At 41.9% G+C, this 18,671-nt stretch overlaps 1 protein-coding gene across 1 annotated transcript in view; it reads right to left on the reverse strand.

The window, feature by feature from the left end:
* Positions 1-4,362: 4,362 nt before the first annotated feature.
* The window catches only part of ofcc1 (orofacial cleft 1 candidate 1), a 139,725-nt gene continuing 125,416 nt past the window's right edge, over positions 4,363-18,671 (reverse strand). The window contains exons 21-23 of the mRNA XM_084939934.1: positions 12,930-13,130; positions 7,557-7,689; positions 4,363-7,364 (exon numbers count right to left, since the gene is read on the reverse strand). Of these exons, the coding sequence (XP_084796060.1) occupies positions 7,291-7,364; positions 7,557-7,689; positions 12,930-13,130 (408 nt within the window). The 3' untranslated portion in view covers positions 4,363-7,290. The remainder of the gene's footprint in view (positions 7,365-7,556; positions 7,690-12,929; positions 13,131-18,671) is intronic.

The following is an 18,671-nucleotide window of genomic DNA, read 5'->3' on the forward strand; positions in this document are numbered from 1 at the left end:
ATTATAATTTATGGAGTATAGATTTAATTGGGCTCTAAGGCTTTTAGGAGAAACCCAAAACACAGTTTTACTAAAACAGCACAAAGTTTTGCACCCTGCCCACAACCATCCCACTCTGTAACTCTGCGAGTCAGGAGAGGCGTATGCTTAACAGTGCCACTGTGCATTAGGAGATTGACTAATCTTTGCTGTGACATTATGGCCTGTATACAAACTTCATGATGAATTCTGTTTTTCCTGGCCCTTGGAAAATATATTCATGAAATTTCAATGTCCGATGAGACAAGTCATCTTTTAACCAGAGCTTGACTGTGACATTCCATTCCTCATTTCTTTACCAGGCAAGGCTTTATTTTAGTCAAATAAATATCCATTTGTCTTGTTTTTTTTCCTTCTCCCCAATTCACAGACGTCCCCGGTAATTGAACAGTAGTTGTTGTCGAGAGGCCCCAGCAAATGAAACTGCCATTGTAGCATCAAAAATAATCAATTTGATGAGTCTTGTATATACTCCCATACTAAGTAATGCGATATTGATTTGCCACTCTGATGTAGTACTCCTCTCCTGCACCAGAATGATTATTGGCTTTTGACAAATTCCAGCACAATCTTTTATTCCCGCCCTCCTCGCTCTGCCCAGCCACCTCCTTTGTCTCAAAGTCCTCGGCACCAGTGCTACACGGCAGCCTGTCTTTCCGTGTGTTTGTAGCACACTCGGACAATAAAAGACGACTTCCTTTATTTCTTCTATCCTTTATTGCTAAACAACAGTGGGAATACAATTTGACCCAATCAGTCTGCATCAAACCATTTTACACGCAGCTCAATTTGCATCTAAAAGACATCCAATTTCATCTCCTTTGCTTTCCTTCACCTTCGCACACAAGCCTGCACGCACACACGCGCACCTTTAAGTTATTATGTTTCACAGTGTTGTGAGGTATTGTGGATGGTAGCTCTGAAAAACTAATACATTATTTAAATCCAAATCACCCTCCCCTGTCCAGCTACGTTATGGATGACAATAATGCTGCCAGCCCACAATTCACTGCCGCCACACTCCCACCTCTCTTTGCGCACTCTTTCTTTTACTCTTCACAACTTCTTGTGATGCCCCCCCCCCCCCCTTCCTGAATCAAAGGGATGCCAAGGACCGAGACAGTCATATAGAAGGAGTGATGGCTGGGCAGTGAAATGAGCGGATAAGAGCTGATAGATGGACGAGGAAGGGGATTGATGGCATTCAGGTGCGGAGAGGTGAAGGAGGGAAGGAAAATGATAGATGAGCGATGGGTGCTGGGGTGGAGGGTTGAAGAGGGTGTGTGTGTTGGGGAAAGATGAAAAGATGGCAAGCCTCAACGCCAGGTCAGTCTGTATTGATTAATGTGTACAAAATAAAGAAAGTGAGACACCTGGCCCCCGAGAGGCCACGGTTCACTCGGTGTCTGCTTTAACAAGAAGTGTACTGTATGCGTGTGCGAGCGCGCGTTTAAGATCTGAGACCGCCAAATATGCCGATGCCTGCATTTTACTCACAGAAATGCCAAAGGGTGTCTACAGAAATGAATAAATGAACAAGTACAGTATCTGTGCGTGTGCACCTGGGCATGCGTCTTTTTGTGCGGCGCATTTAACTGTGTGCGTGTGTGTGTTCGTGCATGCTGCAGGCTGCATTCCCTATGCACTGTGCATGAAAACACTTCACACACATGCACACACGCATACAACAAGGGCCTGCTCATGGAAAAATCAATTTGATGGTGATAGAAATATGCTTGAATTTGATAGATTGATCTGAGCTCCACAGAGAATCTGTCCGAAACCAAATAATGGTTAGGAGCCAGTGACCTCGAGATCTCTGCAGAAAACAATAATTATGACCACACTGTATATGCCTGGAATAAGCATAAAGGTGTGAAAGATGAACACTAATGTTACAAATATTGTGTTTCAGCATAAAAGACAAACCTGGAACTTTCAACAATAATTGCATTCACACTGTCAACACTTCTGTTTTCTTCTCAAATATGTGTCTTCTGGTACACATCATTTACCCTAGTTAACTATTTCCTGGCCACCTAATGATTCTCACTAAACTTGGTCACTTAAAGACAAAAAACCCTGGTTACTGTAGTAAACTTAGAGTGCTGTGAGTACTTTTTGAATGCATAAATTCGTAGGCGGACGTCAATAGATTATAAAAATATTGCCTAAAGTAAAATGTACACACAAAATGTTTTACAGAGGTTTCAATAATGAACACACATGAAACAAATAAAACACAAAAACCACACAAAAGCCTGAACAGATGAGTTTTAAGCTCCTATAGAGTCAGGGGTGAGAAGAATGGATGGTAAGCCGGTTTGGACTGTACAGTATCCTCAGTTTTTAGATGGGTAAATGCAATCACAAGAAGGGCTCTGAGCATAAATGAAGATATAAGAAGAATTAAGAAACAAAACAAAATAAAAGACAAATATTCTTTTATAGATTAAACTAAACTGAAAAAATCAATGTCACAAAACCCAGATTCAAATGCATCATGTTCAGCATGCAGACCTTTATGGTAATGCCTGTGTCCAACTTCTTCTTGGCAAATGCATTAACTGAGGCGAGTAAGACAGACTGATGGTGTGAAGCCAAAGCGTGCTGGAGGTCCTGTGGGTAGCACAGAACTAACTGGTCCAGCACTATTGTCAGGAACAGCCTAATGAAAATAAAATTTCTCAAATATATTCTGCCTTTTTTTTTTCCAATTATGTTACAGGAGCCAAAGGTTTTCCATATGAAAAACATTTCCAGGCTCAGACTGAGTCCTTTAAGTGTTTTGGTGGAGAATATGATATTAAATTGCCCAAGTCTAATTTTTAAGTAGCTGTTCATAATTGCAAATGAAAAAATATGCTAACATGTGACCTGGTCTTTTTCTCTCAAGGCTGGATCGGCCAACAGAAAAATCTTAATATTACCTACCAAGCCTAACATCAGCACAGCCACTTTTTGAGTGATGAGTCTCCTACAGGAACCAACAGCTGTATGTGCAAATCATGCATATAAATCAATTACCGGGGCCCTATGTACTTTAAATGCACCCATTAATTAAGCAATGTCAGACACAATGAACCGTGAAGTTCATTACATTTTTAGCATTCAAACCCAGGATTATTTGAAGAGTGCATGAGAGAGAGGGAGACGGGTTTACCTAATGATTAGCCCCATAGCTCAATGTCGGGCAGACGCCAGCGGAAATTTCAGGAAAGCTGTTGCAAGAGGAGACAGAACAGCAGTGAGCTGTCTCAGCAATCTACAAAACATGAAAGGGTTGATCAAAAGGAAGCTGGGAACAACAACAACAACAACTATGAGCTGTGCCCACTTTTTAAACTTTCAGCTCCAAAGAGCTTGATGCAACCGCTTAAACAACAATAGATCATCCAGTAGACGGTCAAGCTGCTGGATTGGAAAGAGACATACTTTACAGCCTCTTTTCCATTTTCTGAAGCTGTGCAAGCATCGCTCTGCACAAATGAAACACGTGACACACAGCAGCAGTCACTTTAGAAAGTATTCATATACCTTAACTTTTGGTTCTAAAGAGGAAAACTGATATTTTTACTTACAGGTGCACCCAAGAAACTATAATGATGCTAAAAATGATTCAAAATCTCTTAGTTTCCATACTTTGAAGCCCATTTGGTAACAAACACAGTCCTGCTGAGGTGATAGTGTAACATATCAGCCAGATCTGGTCTCAGGAGTTCTGACCAAAATTTCTGACTGATCAAATATGCTGTCGGCTTTATTCACATGTGGTTTGGCAAACTACATGCAGACATATCAGGATAATTTATACACACACAGTAAATCATGCAATTGTGTTAAACTGAAGTACTTCATAGAAGCAGCAGAGTTGTCTTAATCGGGAAATTGAACAACACAAGGTTTCCTTTTAGGTTTCCATATAGCTACGGAGACATCCAGGTGTCGTGTACCTGTAGCGTTTGTGAGTACCTTGCGTGCATTTGTGTGTTTTTTGTGAACTGTGTTGCCAGGCTGTAGTTTGGTTCAAGTTGCTATGAGATGACAGCAGAAATGGTGGTAGTGGTGGTGGTGGTGGTGAGGGGGGGGGGAGCTCATAGAGAAGAATCTAGGCCCAGCTGCCTGGCATTAAGCAATGACCTCTGCATAATGAAAGATGGCAACAACATTTCCCACTCATTACAAGGTTCCACACTGTGACAAGATTTGCATATTCATATATTTTTCCCTTCACCACCCCACCTCTCCCCCCCTTCTTTTTTTTTCTTTCCCCCCCACTGCAAATTATTTTTCCTGTGAGCAGGACATCTGCCTCCCCGACACTGCTCTGGAAGAGGAAAAATAAATAAATATGTGTGTGTAGAGAGGCACATGATCTATCCAGATGCCACAGAAATATGGCACGATGTTGACATCGTCACATACCCCGACCGTGTGGATTTTCCACAGCTTAAGCACCAGGGAATCCTTTTCGGGGTCAGCGGAGAAGAATACAGCCTGAGCATAAAAACCTGACAGAGGTCTGGAGTGTATATCTGTTTTGCATAATATTGTTCTTCCACAGTGGCACGAATGCTGCCATCGCACTGGTGTTGAGGTTTTACGGAGACCCTACTAAATTCATTTGACAAGAGGATCAGCGGACTTGCTGCTAAAGCTAGATCGCTATGCCTTGTATCTGATTTGGCACAATCTAAAGCAGAGGGATGCTTTCTTTAAAAATAACACATGAAATAATAGATAAAATAACGTAGCACACCTTTCTGACTCTAATGGTGCACACTCTATAAAAAAGTTTTGGATTTTAAGAAGTGTGTGCCAAGCAGTGCAGAGAAATACAAGATTTGGATTAACACTCGATCACTCTCTATGGTCTCAGACCTTCTTAAGGTCCCAAAGCAACAAGCTCTTTCACTCTTTACAAGACATAATACAATTTCAATATCAAACAAAGCAATGCCATAAATGGGGCTGTGCAAATAGAGAATCCAGGCGTGTATGCCAAAGACTAAAGGTAGAAAATTCCTCATCAAAAGAAATGCTCGGTTGCCTTAAAAACAGGTTTGAAAAGAAGAAAAAAAGTAGGAATTTGAATCCCTTTTATTTAGTTGAGCAACTTTAATTCAAATGAATCAGGCTGAGCTGCACCCGCCAACCCTGCCCGAAGAGTTGCCGATCTCAACGTGCAGCATAACGATCACGGCAGCACTTCTGAATACAAACGGTTTTATGTGAATACCTCAAGCTGAGGGCTACATAAATATAGAATTAGACAAAGTGTTATTTTTTCTTTTTATGTTTTATTTTCCCCCCTCTGTTCTCACTCTCCAGCAACATCCCCAGGTTGGGTTGGCTGCAAGCAGATGCAGGCACTTACTTCAAAAAGTTGCTGCTCCCTTATGATAGCACTGCAAAAAGGTTTTCTTTTAACTTAAATCAGCAAATGTGTGTAGCAGAGACCTAGCGGCGTGTTTCTCTCCCCTCAGAAATAATTGCTCCCAGGGATCAATTTGAAATTTAAATCGCTGTGAAACGGTGTTTGTCATTAGCAATCAAATATTTGAACCGCTGAAATACCTTTGCCCCCTCCGTTTCTGCACCCTCTGCCCCTAGTTGGGAAAAGAAAATACTGCACGGGGCTTTGTTTTGATGATTGCGAACAGAAAAAGTTGATGGAGCTCCCAGAGAACATCACACGAAAGAGAAAGCAGGAGGAGAAAGAAGAGCCATTCATCAAATTTTCTCTATTTATATATGAAAAAAGAGAATAACGTGCCAAAGCAAACGAGAAAACAGGTGAAAAATGTCCATCATTTAGCTGCGATGACCTCAGACCAAGGTCATGTCACATATATACTATAGAACAAAGTAAGACAGAGGACACTCAGTAGTTCCGTGAAATGACGCAGGCAGCAAGGTAAGAAAATTAGAGAAAGAGCTTCCTGTCATCTCTGAAAAACAGCGTCTCTGTTTAATGTTCATTTCAGGGCTGATTGAATTGGTGGGTGTAGCACTGTCACCGTTAATGGAGCGATCTCTAATTAGCTCTGTAGGTTCTGGCTAGTGTCAAAGGCAGACAGAAGGGCAAGGTGCAACACTACTCTGACACATCCTGCGAGTGCTGGAGGTACACTGTGATAAACAAATAGCTGACATTTGCATAAATTACAGATAACCTATCAACAAGTATCTCGATGTCTTCTAACTTCATTTTCTGTATTAAAAATGGACTTATGAGCCTTAAAGTGCTTTCATTCTTTTCTCTCTTTTAGAGGGATTGAGAGGCCTCTTGTATGTGTTTGTGTGTCCATACGCACTGTGCACCGGGCCATAGGGGCAGGGCTGTGATGGTTTAAACATGGAGGTGAGGAGCAACTTCAAGGCCAAAGTAAGGTGTGTTCGCGATAATGATGGGCCGCAAACGGGCGCTATCGCCATTCAGCAAGACCCAGAAGTTGATCTATAATGGCTGCCCATAAAGGAGAATCATCATCAATGAAAATGACAGGTTATTAAGATCCGATTTTAGGGGGGTGGCAGGGGGTGCTATGGCTTTAGTATGATAGGTTAGCTATCTATAAAACCTTTAAAGCCTGGCCCTCAATGACAGCAGTCCTGATCCTCATCTCCCTCCACCCTGTGCAGAGACACATGCTAATAAGCTCACAACCTTTAATTAAGCAATATGTGTAAGTAGGCGGCCATTACAGTCTGATTTGTGAGCCACTTCATTACACTAAGCACCGGCTAGCAGACACATATTCAATACAAATCAAGCTGGCCTGAATATTATCCTGCTTAATGTGGGGCCAATATTGATATTTTATCACTCGTGTTCTGATTAGTGACTTTAAGAATCTTCATATTTCATTGTGTTGAGGCAGTCCCCAGCACTTAACAACCTGTATCCATTAGAAGTGGTGGTGAAGTATTTATTTGCTTTATTAGGTCACAGATGGCTTATCAGTTCACATACACCATTTATGTTTACTTGCACAGGGTCTCAAGAGTGAAAAGTACAGTGCATTTCTCACTGTAATTCTTTGAAGTACTACACACATACACAGAACAGGGGGATGTTTTTTGTAACTACTAAAAAACAAACAGGTGATGAGAGCTGTTGTCAGATTAATAAATGCTGATTTTAACACAAAGAGCAGGAAAAGTAACATTCAGAATGCATAACTTCTGCAGTGCATTGCTAAATGATCAATAAGAGGACTCAGTGTTTATTCTCTCTTCCATCTGGTGTCATTGATTGAGGTCTTGTAGTGCAAAACTGGAGTCACACCTGTTTCCTCCTACTGGCTCAACACGATGGGACCCTAAGGGCAATGAAACGACTGATAAAACTGTGTCAATAACAGGTAGGTTTGCACAAGCAAGAGAGTCAGAGTGTGAGGTGAGGTGACTGGGACTACTGAATGTGCTCTAGTTGTGTGCTCTCAGTGTGATGAGCTAACTGTGAAAAACATATTTTTGTTACAGTGATAGAAATAACAGAGAGAGACACTCACGCCAGAATCGTTTCTTTCGTTTCCGTAGCTGGAGAGCGTCGCCTCCTTTGTCCTCCCTCTGTTTGTCAGAGCTCTGAGCCGGGCAGGGCACCGTGTTGGATGCGTTGTCGAGGCCTTCTATGTCACCCATCACCTTCAAAAAAAGAAAAAAAAAACCCACCCAAAGCATGCTTAAATCAGCCAGGTAGCATAAACGAGAAAAGGTAACAAAAAAGAAATGAACAGCACAACAATGATAAACCCGACTGTTTCAGGAGCCCCCGCGGCCTGTAAACGTATCAAGCGTCACAAAGTGCAGGTTGAACTTGGATGACAGTGACTGAGATTGGCAGAAGAACTGCGATTTTCCTCAAGGCCTGCGAATAGTGTTGTCATGCACAGTCTCTTCCTCTGTCCCCGTGCTTAGAGTGAAGTTGGAGGAGAAGCAGAAATGGAGACTTTATATGACACACTACCTCTCGTCCCAGAGGGGAAACGGCTCTCACAACTCTGGGTTGGCCTACTTATATACAGTGATAGGAAATATAACTTAAATCTCACTGGTATAAGCAATTACAGAATGATGAACCACACATTTGTCAAAAAAAGGCATATAAAAGAAGAGAATAATGTTTATCAGGTTGTGCTATACATCAAGTGGTCAGGCTGAAAATGCAGGCTGGCACAAAAGCACCCTATACATGAAACCAGTCTATATATTCAAAGTTTAGTTTTGCAAGTGTTGACAAAAAAATGTTTTCTTTTCTATTATTTATTTCATTTTAGCTCATTTTATTTTTTTATTTTTTCTAAAATTAGTATAAACTTGCTAGACAATTGCCTGTGGTGTACTTCAGGGAAGTCCTCCTATTAAACAGATATGACTGCCAGGGAGGCATTAATCTCCTCATGCAACATATAGTACATAGCCAAGGACATTCCCCTCCCTAATTCTTTTCCTCTGCCTCTCGTAGACACACGCGGCACATGAAACAACATCACACACACGCACGCACACAGAGAGCGCGCTCACTTCCTGTAAAAATCAAATTCATATTTCTGAGGGCTGCCGATGACCTCACGGCAAATGAAGCGCAGGTCTTCAGCTCCACAGCGGCAATCAAACATGCAGCAGAGTAATTACAAAAGAGGGGTAGGAGGGAGAATTGATGTGGTTTGTCAATTAATGTTGCTGCAAGGTGTTTTTTCAAAAGGTTAACTTCTTCATATTGTCTGCATGTTAAATTAGGTCAATATTGGTCCGGTGAAGAGTCGTCGTGTGCAGAAGGACAGTGGACTGAGCTGTGGGAAGGAAAACACACACACACACACACACACACACACACGCACACAAACAGCTCTGTTAATGAGAGATGGTATATAATGATTATTATGAAACCTCTTCCCAGCTTTGCATTGCTCTGCATCATTATTATCATATTTGTTTGCTTTGTCACTGTACTTGTAAAACTCCATAAGTCCAGCTGGGAAGGTAAACTAATAAATGTTATGGAGTTGAAACCGTATGTGTCTAAACTGCATAGCTTTGGTTTCTACAAACAGTTAAGTGCATTCCCAGAACAGGGAGAGAGAGAGGGGGGAGGAAAAAAAAAAGCACAGCTGAAATTGCAGAAAAAAAAAGTGTTTTTATTTATACAAGTCGCTGGAGATGCTCATCATCAGCGTTTTTTCCGAGCCATAAATAATTTGCAGAGAGAGGTAATATTCAAGCTGGCAGAGCCTTAGTTGTGCATCTTTAATGGAAGTTTTACAGAAGCTGAGCCAGTTCTTGCATATGCTGCTGCCTCCCATATGGAGGAAAGGAGACAAAAGGAGCACAGTTGGCTTGTCCTATCTTTTTATAAGTCCATCGACACTTAAATGTTAGCCCCGGAGAAAAAACGACACAGGGGGACATAAACCCACTGTGGTTTTAGGAGGGAAGATAATGACTTTGCCTGCATTAATTTCTTCATCAGCCATCTTGTTTCTCCAGACAGAGTGGTTATGAGTCCTTCTCTGAAGGTCCTAGGTTATATAGATGCATTTCCCTGCATAATTTTGGCCCTAACAGTTGTTGTCAGCAGTGCGTTTTGTGAGTCGGCAGCTGTGGAACATCTGTTTATAGGTAATGAGTGTTTGAAAAGCTACACCTCACTTTACCTTTAATGTCTTTTATTGGAGCACACTGATGGGAACGTAGCTTTAACTTTTTCTATTGTTGTGATTCAGCGAGAAGATTCCTTCAACATGGTCCATATTACAGACACCTGCCTTGGGCAACAAACTGAACGAGAGCATATGATGGATCATTAATATTAACTTTCTTTAAACAGAATTCAATATGCAAGTCAATAAAGACTTGAGCATCAGTTAATTTTTACCACGCACCCACGATTTCAGCTTTCCTCCGTTTGGTCCTACGTGTCACCGAGGACGGAAACAGAGGAAAGAAAAGAATGGAGCTGTTTCAACAGTAGCTGAATAAACAACAGAAATAGGTTAGTTTCTCGTGACTCTTGCTCAGACGTTCATTTTACAGCAAATCAAACAGTACACACCTAACTGTTTTGCTCCTTCCAAACGGTGTCTTACAGTGTCTATAGCTCAGGGCACTTCTTCTGGGACTTGCTTTTTAAAATGTGCATTTAGGCAAATCTTGGGTGTATATGTGTTGCGTTATGCAAAGCTACAGGCCCCTCGAGCTGTGGTCATGTTAGGCTAAGGGCGGAACAAGTCCTCCAGGGCACCGATGTCCAGGACGCTGCCTGAAAAAACAAAGGTTTTTAAAGGAAATGAGGCATCAGTCAATATTTCCACAGTAAATGGAAACAGACTCCTTAAGTAGTAAGATTAGCTTTTAAGCTAACTGAGGCGGAGAATCGAGTACTGTCAGTACACAGTTTAATTAAGATAAATGCTTTTGTCACTGGTTGTGAAAATTTCACAAATAAAGAATCCATGCAACTGTAGTGTAACCACATCATCACATCTCAAAACATGTTTTTTACATAAAAAAAACATGTTTTGAGATGTTTATATATATATATATATATATATATATATATATATATATATGTATGTATAATTTGTGCTGTTCTCATCTCTCAGCAGCAGTCACCTTACATTTTAAAGCCATTTTGTATATAGGACCCGGCTGCAGTGTGTATATCACTGCCAGAATTACATAAAGCACTAATAAAATCAGCTCAAGTGTTCTTCCAAGTGCTGGGGATGCCCTTTGGAGATTCTTAGATCTTGCCCTATACATAAAACCAGTCTATATATCCAGGGGATTCGTTTTGCATATGTAAAGAGGGGATCTGTTCTGAAAAGCAAAAGGAAGCGACAAAGTACTCTATTGGCGACTCCGCACATCGGCACTATCATACCCACCACTGGCGGGTGAAAGAGGATGCCATCAGCATGTCTTGCTGCTGGGGGTCCTTTGCCTGTGAAGTTGCAAGGAACAGACAGCGATACCCACGGGACATTGTGTGTGTGTGTGTGTGTGTGTGTGTGTGTGTGTGTGTGTAAGAGAGAGAGAAAAGGGATCAACAGAAAGATTATGAACAGCATGTGTCTCTGTGTGCATGTGTGTGTGTCTGTGCATGAGTGCGAGCCTGTTTTCCTGTTTTTCTGTGACACCTATCTTTCACTGACGGTGGCTTCTCTGACACTTCCTGCACTGTTTAAAGAATAGCATGTTGCCAGGTTGGGAATGAATTCTGTTTCTCTGAGTGAGCTAAGACTGTGTCTGCCAAGGTTATTGGTGTAGTAAATTTGTGTGTTTAAGCGAAGGGAGAGCGCTGAAGGTTTTGTGTGAACACTATAACTTATTTTTTTCACAGACAGAAAGGATATGTGAGTCGGTGTGTGCGCGGTTTTGTTGTTTGAAAAATCCTCCCAGATGTCTCATCTGCTATGCACAGGTCTAGAGGCTACGCACACACAAACAGACAGACAGTGTGACACCAGTAATAGATATACCATGCCATGTGTTTATTCACATAAGCGCTCCATCATTCAAATTATGATTGAGAGCTATTAGCGCACAACAGAGCCTCAGAGCTAATTGTTAGTGCGTATGACACCCTCTATCCTCACTCTGTTGACATATTTTGTTGGGACGATCCAGGTTGTGAGGGGAGTGACAGAATGATTGAGGAAAGGAAAACATTCTTGCCACAGCAGCAGTCGTTAGGAAGTCCTACTTTTAATTAGGCAACAAGCTATGAATCAGCTGGTTACTCTGGCCTGTCTCTCTTACAAGTGCTTAGAGGACAGCAATCAATATTTTCCAATGTCACCGTGAGTCGTGACTTAAACCGATGTCCGGGACTTTATACAGAGCAGACCTTTGCACCCCAAAAATTCTAAATGATTGTTACCCACACACACGGAGACAGAGGAAATTGTTTTGTTGGCTAAATTTCGGCTTGTAGTTACGCTCACATGTTGAACTCAGTCATGATTTGTTTCTCAAGGCAAATCCTGTCATTTTCTGTTTGAAAAGAAGAAAGAATTTCAAATCTGCTTTAGCCCAAGGATAACAACAAAAAGAAAAGAATCATAGTTATTCACCCTTTCAGGCCACAGAGCTGTACTGTTGCCTCTCATTGTGCTGAAAGTAGAATAAAGAAATAGTTGCTGGATCCACTTCTTTCCTTTCCCATTCTTACTCTATTCAGAGGGAATAAACCAAGTGATGCAAGGGCCAGTGAAACAATCACACCCTCTGTCTTCTTCTTGCTCTCTCTTGCCCTCTTCCTTTAATTTCAACGTCAGTAAGTATTAAAAGAAAGAGTGAGGGAATGAGATAAAACAAACTAAAATGGTCTCAAACTGAATAAAGATACAGATGAGTTTTATTAATATGATCTACATTAACAGATTTATTTTAGTCTCTTTTAGTATGACGTAAATCCCAGCAACTCCACATCAAATCAAACACCCGTTGTCATGACGCCTTGTGAATAGGGGAGCAGCCAAAGGTAGCTTTTTGTTTATTTACTGCTGATCTGAATGTAGATGAAGCAAAAAGCTTCAATTTTCAGGGAAGACAATACTCTGTTTTTTTTTAAATGATACAATTGTCTCATGTTTTGTCATTTGTACACCATCTGAAATTCTATCGCATTAGACCTTTAATTTGAATTGAAGTAAATCTTTGAAAAAACAGGACAGAGCAACAGAAGAGGGAGCCCTGTTTCAGGTTTTAAAGGCATATAAATTCAGCTCCAGTATAGATCACTATACAGTTTCATTTTGGAGCAAAACAGGAAGCAACGTCTTCCAACAACAGACTCTTTTTTCCTTCTTGTTTCACATTTGCATAAATTGGAGACATGCAAATAAATTAAGACTTCAGTGTCATCTCCATTGGTATCTCACCTCTATGATGGCTCCATCTGACTGTCGAAGAAAGTGCCTGTATATTTGTTTAAGCCCGCTGAGGTGCAGTGTGTAGACTGCCACGTGGGTGCTGGTCTCACCCTCTGGCATGTGCGCGCCATCCCTATGGGACTCATCGCTGGGCGCTGCAGAGTCTGACACGGGGTCCTCCGTTGTTAAGATGTAGTCATACACGGCCACCTTTGAGAGGGAGATAAGAACATAAAGGCCAGCTAACAGCAGGAACACATGAGAAGATATAAAAAAAACAAAACAAATATGAACGCCGTTGTGTTAAACAGGAGCTAACAGAGTGCATGAGTACCACGTGGCATGTAAAGAGACCAGTTGTTTCTCTGTGTGTCCATATGCACATATTAGGGATTACACACCTGTAATGTGCTGCCCTTCCCTATTAGGGTGAGGCATGGGGAGCAAGCGGCGCGTGTAACATGTTATGTAGGTCATGTAACTTGAAGTCATCCATGTGTGAAGATCATGGAAGCTCTCTTCCTCTCCGAGAGTGTCTGCTGGTAAAGTCTTGAACGTGTAATGGTCACAGATTGTATACGTCACTTCAACTGAAAGACCAGGTAGTAAAGCCACGAGCACCGCCCATCTAAATCTGGCTCACAGAGAGTCTTTAAATCAACTTTTTTCTTTCATATTCATAAACTGCGACTGTGACATTGCTGAATCGGTGACGCACTCTTTCTCTGCCTGTGTGTACGTGGCTGTACTTAAAGACATAATTTAAAGTCTAGCTCACAGCTACCGACCCAAAAGTGAACATTACACGCACGTAAACTGAGCCACACACAGAGAGTCAAAAGAAGGAGGAAGTTTTTCAAGGTGACCCTCTAATTGGTGGCATAATTATGATTCGTCTAAAAATACGGGAAAAAAGGCAAACTTATTCAGAGGGCCGTGAGTGGCAGGGTCAAGCTGAAGGAGAAGTTTAATTTGGTGGTGTATCGATGTCACCTCAGACTTGGAAACGGTTAGCCAAACACAACTCTAGGCGCTTCACTGAGAAAACAGTGGGAGCTATTACCCCTCTTGTAATTAGAAGCCTAGTATAAACTGCAAAGCACACGATCCAAAGAGTGGAAAAAGACCTCAGAGTCGAAATGTCAACGGGTTACGAGTGCAGAAAATAAGACTAGCTAAAAACACTCAAAGAAGATGTGTGTGTGTATTTGGTGTGTATGCTAGGATGGATCTCTTCGATGCTAATTCAGATGCTCATTTGTGGAATCCCCTCAGCTGCCTTGCCTCCAGCCTGGCCTCGGCCCACACGAGAGGGAAACTGATTACCTGGATTTCTTTTGTGTTTAGCGCCCCTGCAAGGCAACAATCAGTTTCGATAGGATGTTTACATCGATGTTGATATTCAGATTTTTATTGTTGTCATCTCTCTCTGAGTAAAAGCTACGTAGATCTCTTCCAATACCATGGTTCTCAGCAAGGTCAGACTGCATTTTTAAGGTCATTCATTAGTCTTAAAAAACGACCAAGAAAGCATCTTTTCCTCCTTTACTGGCCACAGGAAGTGTGCCTATGACTCAATTATGGCCCCTTTCCAGGATGTTTTAATCCAAGCTGTACAGTGGCGATAGAAACACCATGAATTCTGCCTCTGTGCTCTCAGTCACTTTGGTTAAACGCACCTGCTTGAATTCCCCCGGTATGGTGTGCTGCGTGTCTGCATTTTGGCTTGCATGAAAATGGATTTTTATTTATTTTTTTAAATGTTTGCCATGCCACCATCCTATGCTAATTAGCACGTGAAATCCAGTTGACAAGACGAGACAAAAGCTTGAAAAGGTGTTTGTGTGTTCGGTTTGGGTGATGCCATTTCATGCAATGCACCATGGCTCTCAAGAAGCATCATTGCAAAGACACAAAAAGGAAAGAGCATTAGAGGGCCTGTCTGCTCGACACTACTCTGTTCTGGTCTGTTGTGTTGTGTTATGGTGCTAGCCTGGCTTCTAGCCCTAGCTTGAGTGCTCCCTCCACTCCACCATTGTTCCATTTGATAGCACTAAGTGACTGATTTAGGTTCAATGCCTGCATGGAGCAGACAGGCCAGCTGTGGGTTAAGCAGATAGCATTCAAGTGAGCTAACCCAATTCAAACCCAATCAAGCCAGGATTTATCGTTGGGGTCTGTATTTAGAAATCTGATAGAGTCTGCATCAGTCCCTTGACTTGTATCAGGAGAGATGGGCCTTATTTCTTTTAGCGGAGGACTATAAATGGCAAACCATGTTTTCCAGCAGGGACATAAATTTCAGGATTTGTAGACATTACCGCAAATGCACATTGGGAATGGGAGGGAGGAGCAGGGGCACAGGAAGTGGGGATGGCACAGCTGCAGACGTGGCTCCATGGTTCGCAAATATAGTCTGTCTGTCTTTCTGGGAGAAGATGTGATTTCACACCTAGCGAATCATACCATACCACATATGAATGCAGAAGAAAAGCCATCAGTCTTTAAATACAAGCGCCTGTGGAAAGGTTCTCTTTAAAAAAAAAAATCCAGTGTGACTTGTGATAAAATTTGACTGACCTGACAGTCATTTTTATTCAAGTGCGTGTGCAAATATAAAGTCTAGCAACAGATGGATTTGGATTACCTGTCACCGATAGCATGATGCTTTGTTGCTTTTTTAGACTGAGGGCAAACAAAATAAAAAATAAACTGCGATCTGAGGCATCTATGGCTCAGAGATAAAAGTATAAATGCACTTCATTCTAAAAGGGTATTCTTTTGTGTTATATTTTAAGAGCGACCCATATTTATACCTAAAATAGGACTTGAACTTGCAAATAACAGCTAAAAAGAGGGCAGACGGAGAGACGCAGTTCCACTGGGTGACACATTTCTCTGGTAATGCGTGTCTGGGAAAGGTACAGTGTATTTTATTTGTTTGTCTTACATGGCCTTCCCCATCATACACATATACATGTGACATCTTGCTCCATTTTGTGGCATGACACATGTAAACACCATGTCTAGATTTGATTGTTATGAAAAAAAAAACCTGTCATGTCGCTCCTGACAATCAAAACAGTTCCCAAATGTAACCCTGTAACCTTGTAATGAACTGATCAAAACACTGTGTCAGAGCAGGGACTAATCACGGGGCCTCAAGAGCAAGTTAAAAATCTCCCACGAATGTAGAAATCCACTATTTTGCGAGTGAGTTAATTACATGTATTAGATATTAAAATGTTATTTTTAAAATGATGGGTTTACTATACTAAACTGCACAAACTTGTTTATACTTATACTGTATGATGCACTTGTGCAGCCAGAGTGTGTGTGTATGTTTGCAACTAAAGGGAGGAGGAAAGGAGAAGTTTCAATGAGCACACAAGCTGAGCCGGGCTGGCTACTGTCCAGAACAGGAGCCTAAGGCATGGGCACAAACAGGCTTGTCAGTCCCCCTGATCCCTTAATGATTGATCCAAACTAGATAGCCATCATTACCATTCATGCACTCTCTCTTCACCAGACCTCCCTACCTTCGCCTAATTTTACCTCCCATTTGCACGTTTCCATTGACTAATTAAACATTTCCCTCCTCTCTTGCTCTCTCTGTCTCCCTACCTCTTTCTGTCTCACTCTGTGTCCAGTGGTATGAAAAATAATGCAGCACATTTTTGGCACGTTATTATGTATGAAATGTGAGGGGCATAATGTATTCCAGCCGGTTGGAGTTCTCTTAGACTCGTCTTGCTTACATCGCCTTGCTTTACAGCCAGTGTGAAGGCTATACCTCCCATTTCTGCTTCCCTTCTTAAAAGCTGCTGACCTTGCCTCCGTCCCGCCCGTCACCAACTCACGCCTACTCCGCAAGGGCTGGGGTTTTCTCTACTGCCGTGATCCTTTTAGTTTGTAGTTCTGTCCCACTTGGCTTTAATTTACAGTGGGAAAATAATTAGAATCTCACTTTTGCAAAGAATGGAGTGAAAATGTAAACAATGCTTCCCTGCGGGTGGGTGCTTCATCACTTTGACAGGTGCATTTGAATTTGCCTGGGTGGCGGACAGGCTTGGTTATTTATGTGTCAGTCGCACATGGAAGCCCCGGCTGCGGCTGCAGTTGGGACTCAGACTAGGGACGAGATTGAAACTCAGTGGAGAGGGTGATACGGGGTTTGGATTTTGGGAGACTACAAAGGATGTTGCTGGTTCTGGACCCGGTGCTCAGAACGGTCCTGTGGCTCCTGGCATTTTTGCACATCTTGCCAACCAAAGCAGTTACAGCACCGGTGCCCAACCTAGCACCGCTTCCATGAACTGTCACCACAAAAAGACTGCTGCCCAGCAATTCTGTTTGCATCCAACAAGTTTGCTTGGTCCAAAGTCAGATCCACGGTCGTCATTGGTTACTGCAAGAAATTAATCAAAGAGTAGCAGATTCAGTCTACAGATTCCACCCACCGTGATTTTTTTTTTTACCATGTAAATTACCTCAAAAATATGCTGTCTAATATTTGTAATATTTGATTCTAAACCTGCTCGATCCATGCTGCTTCTTATAAGGTAGAAAGGCAGCACCAGCACTGGCACCAAATCAGTGGGAAAGAAGTGTAGAAGAGAGGAAAGAAATATGGGAGTGAATCTGGATATATGGAGGAGATTTAAGGCTATAGTGGTAAGAGACCCAGTAATGGGGAGAGTAGTAGGACCTATGTTGGATTAAAGAGGCTGATGTATGTCTGGGACTGTGTGTATGGATTACTGCTTTAATTTGCCTTATAGAGGTTTAGAAATAAAAAATAGAAGTCTGTGTACAGACTTGGTTTTGGGGTATCCTTAGCAAGTTACTTGGAGATTCTTACATAAGGAATACTTTGAGCACAAAGAAAGCTTTATGGAGTCACCTGGTTTTTAGCAGTCTTTCTGTAAATACATTTTATGCTGTGAACCAGATTAGAGTCATGTTGGCTGGAAATGCTGAACTGTGACATGATCCAAAAGGAAATATTTTAAGTGTTTCAGCAGATCCAGTGAAGCTTCATCTGGATCATTGCATTGCATTAAGTTTACGAAGTAGACTTTGTGTCATAGATAGATCGATTATTTAGTGGTATTGAACATAGGTACTTAAAACACATTAAAGCGATATTTTGTTTTCACATTTTCACTGTACATTGAATTAGTGCTCATTGGTATTACCATTTAATACGAATTCATCCATATACTTTAGAACAAAAGGCAATCACATCTAAGGCAGTAAATGCAGTGGGTTAGCACAGACAGATCTGAAAGAAGCATCAGTGATTATTACCAAGTGAGAAAAGAGGTAGACATGGTTGCTTCTTTTGTCCACATGTACACACAAACAAACACACACACACACACATACATACAGAGAGAGAGGAGAGAAACAGTAACACTCATATAAATACTAACACACACATACGACCATGCTCACAGACAGACAAAGCCCCACACAGTAAGGCAACGCATGCGTGCATCTCCAATGCCTGCGGGCGCTTAGGGCTATGCAGCAGGGAGTGGGGGGAGGCAGGGAGTAGTGGGTTGTGGGTTGATGGGGAGGAGGGTGTGTGTGTGTGTGTGTGTGTGTGTGTGTGTGTGTGTGTACTGTGCATTGAGGCTCTCTAAGCTATAGAGGGTCAATCCCTCCTCTCCAACACCACCATCGTTTCTGTCAGAGCTGGCTTGGGTTCAAGGCCTGGTTGCTGAACACGGGGTTCATGTAACAGAT

Source organism: Perissodus microlepis, chromosome 9, assembly GCF_051167445.1.
Source record: "Perissodus microlepis isolate ML-2025 ecotype Zambia chromosome 9, ASM5116744v1, whole genome shotgun sequence".
NCBI classification, from domain to species: domain Eukaryota; kingdom Metazoa; phylum Chordata; class Actinopteri; order Cichliformes; family Cichlidae; genus Perissodus; species Perissodus microlepis.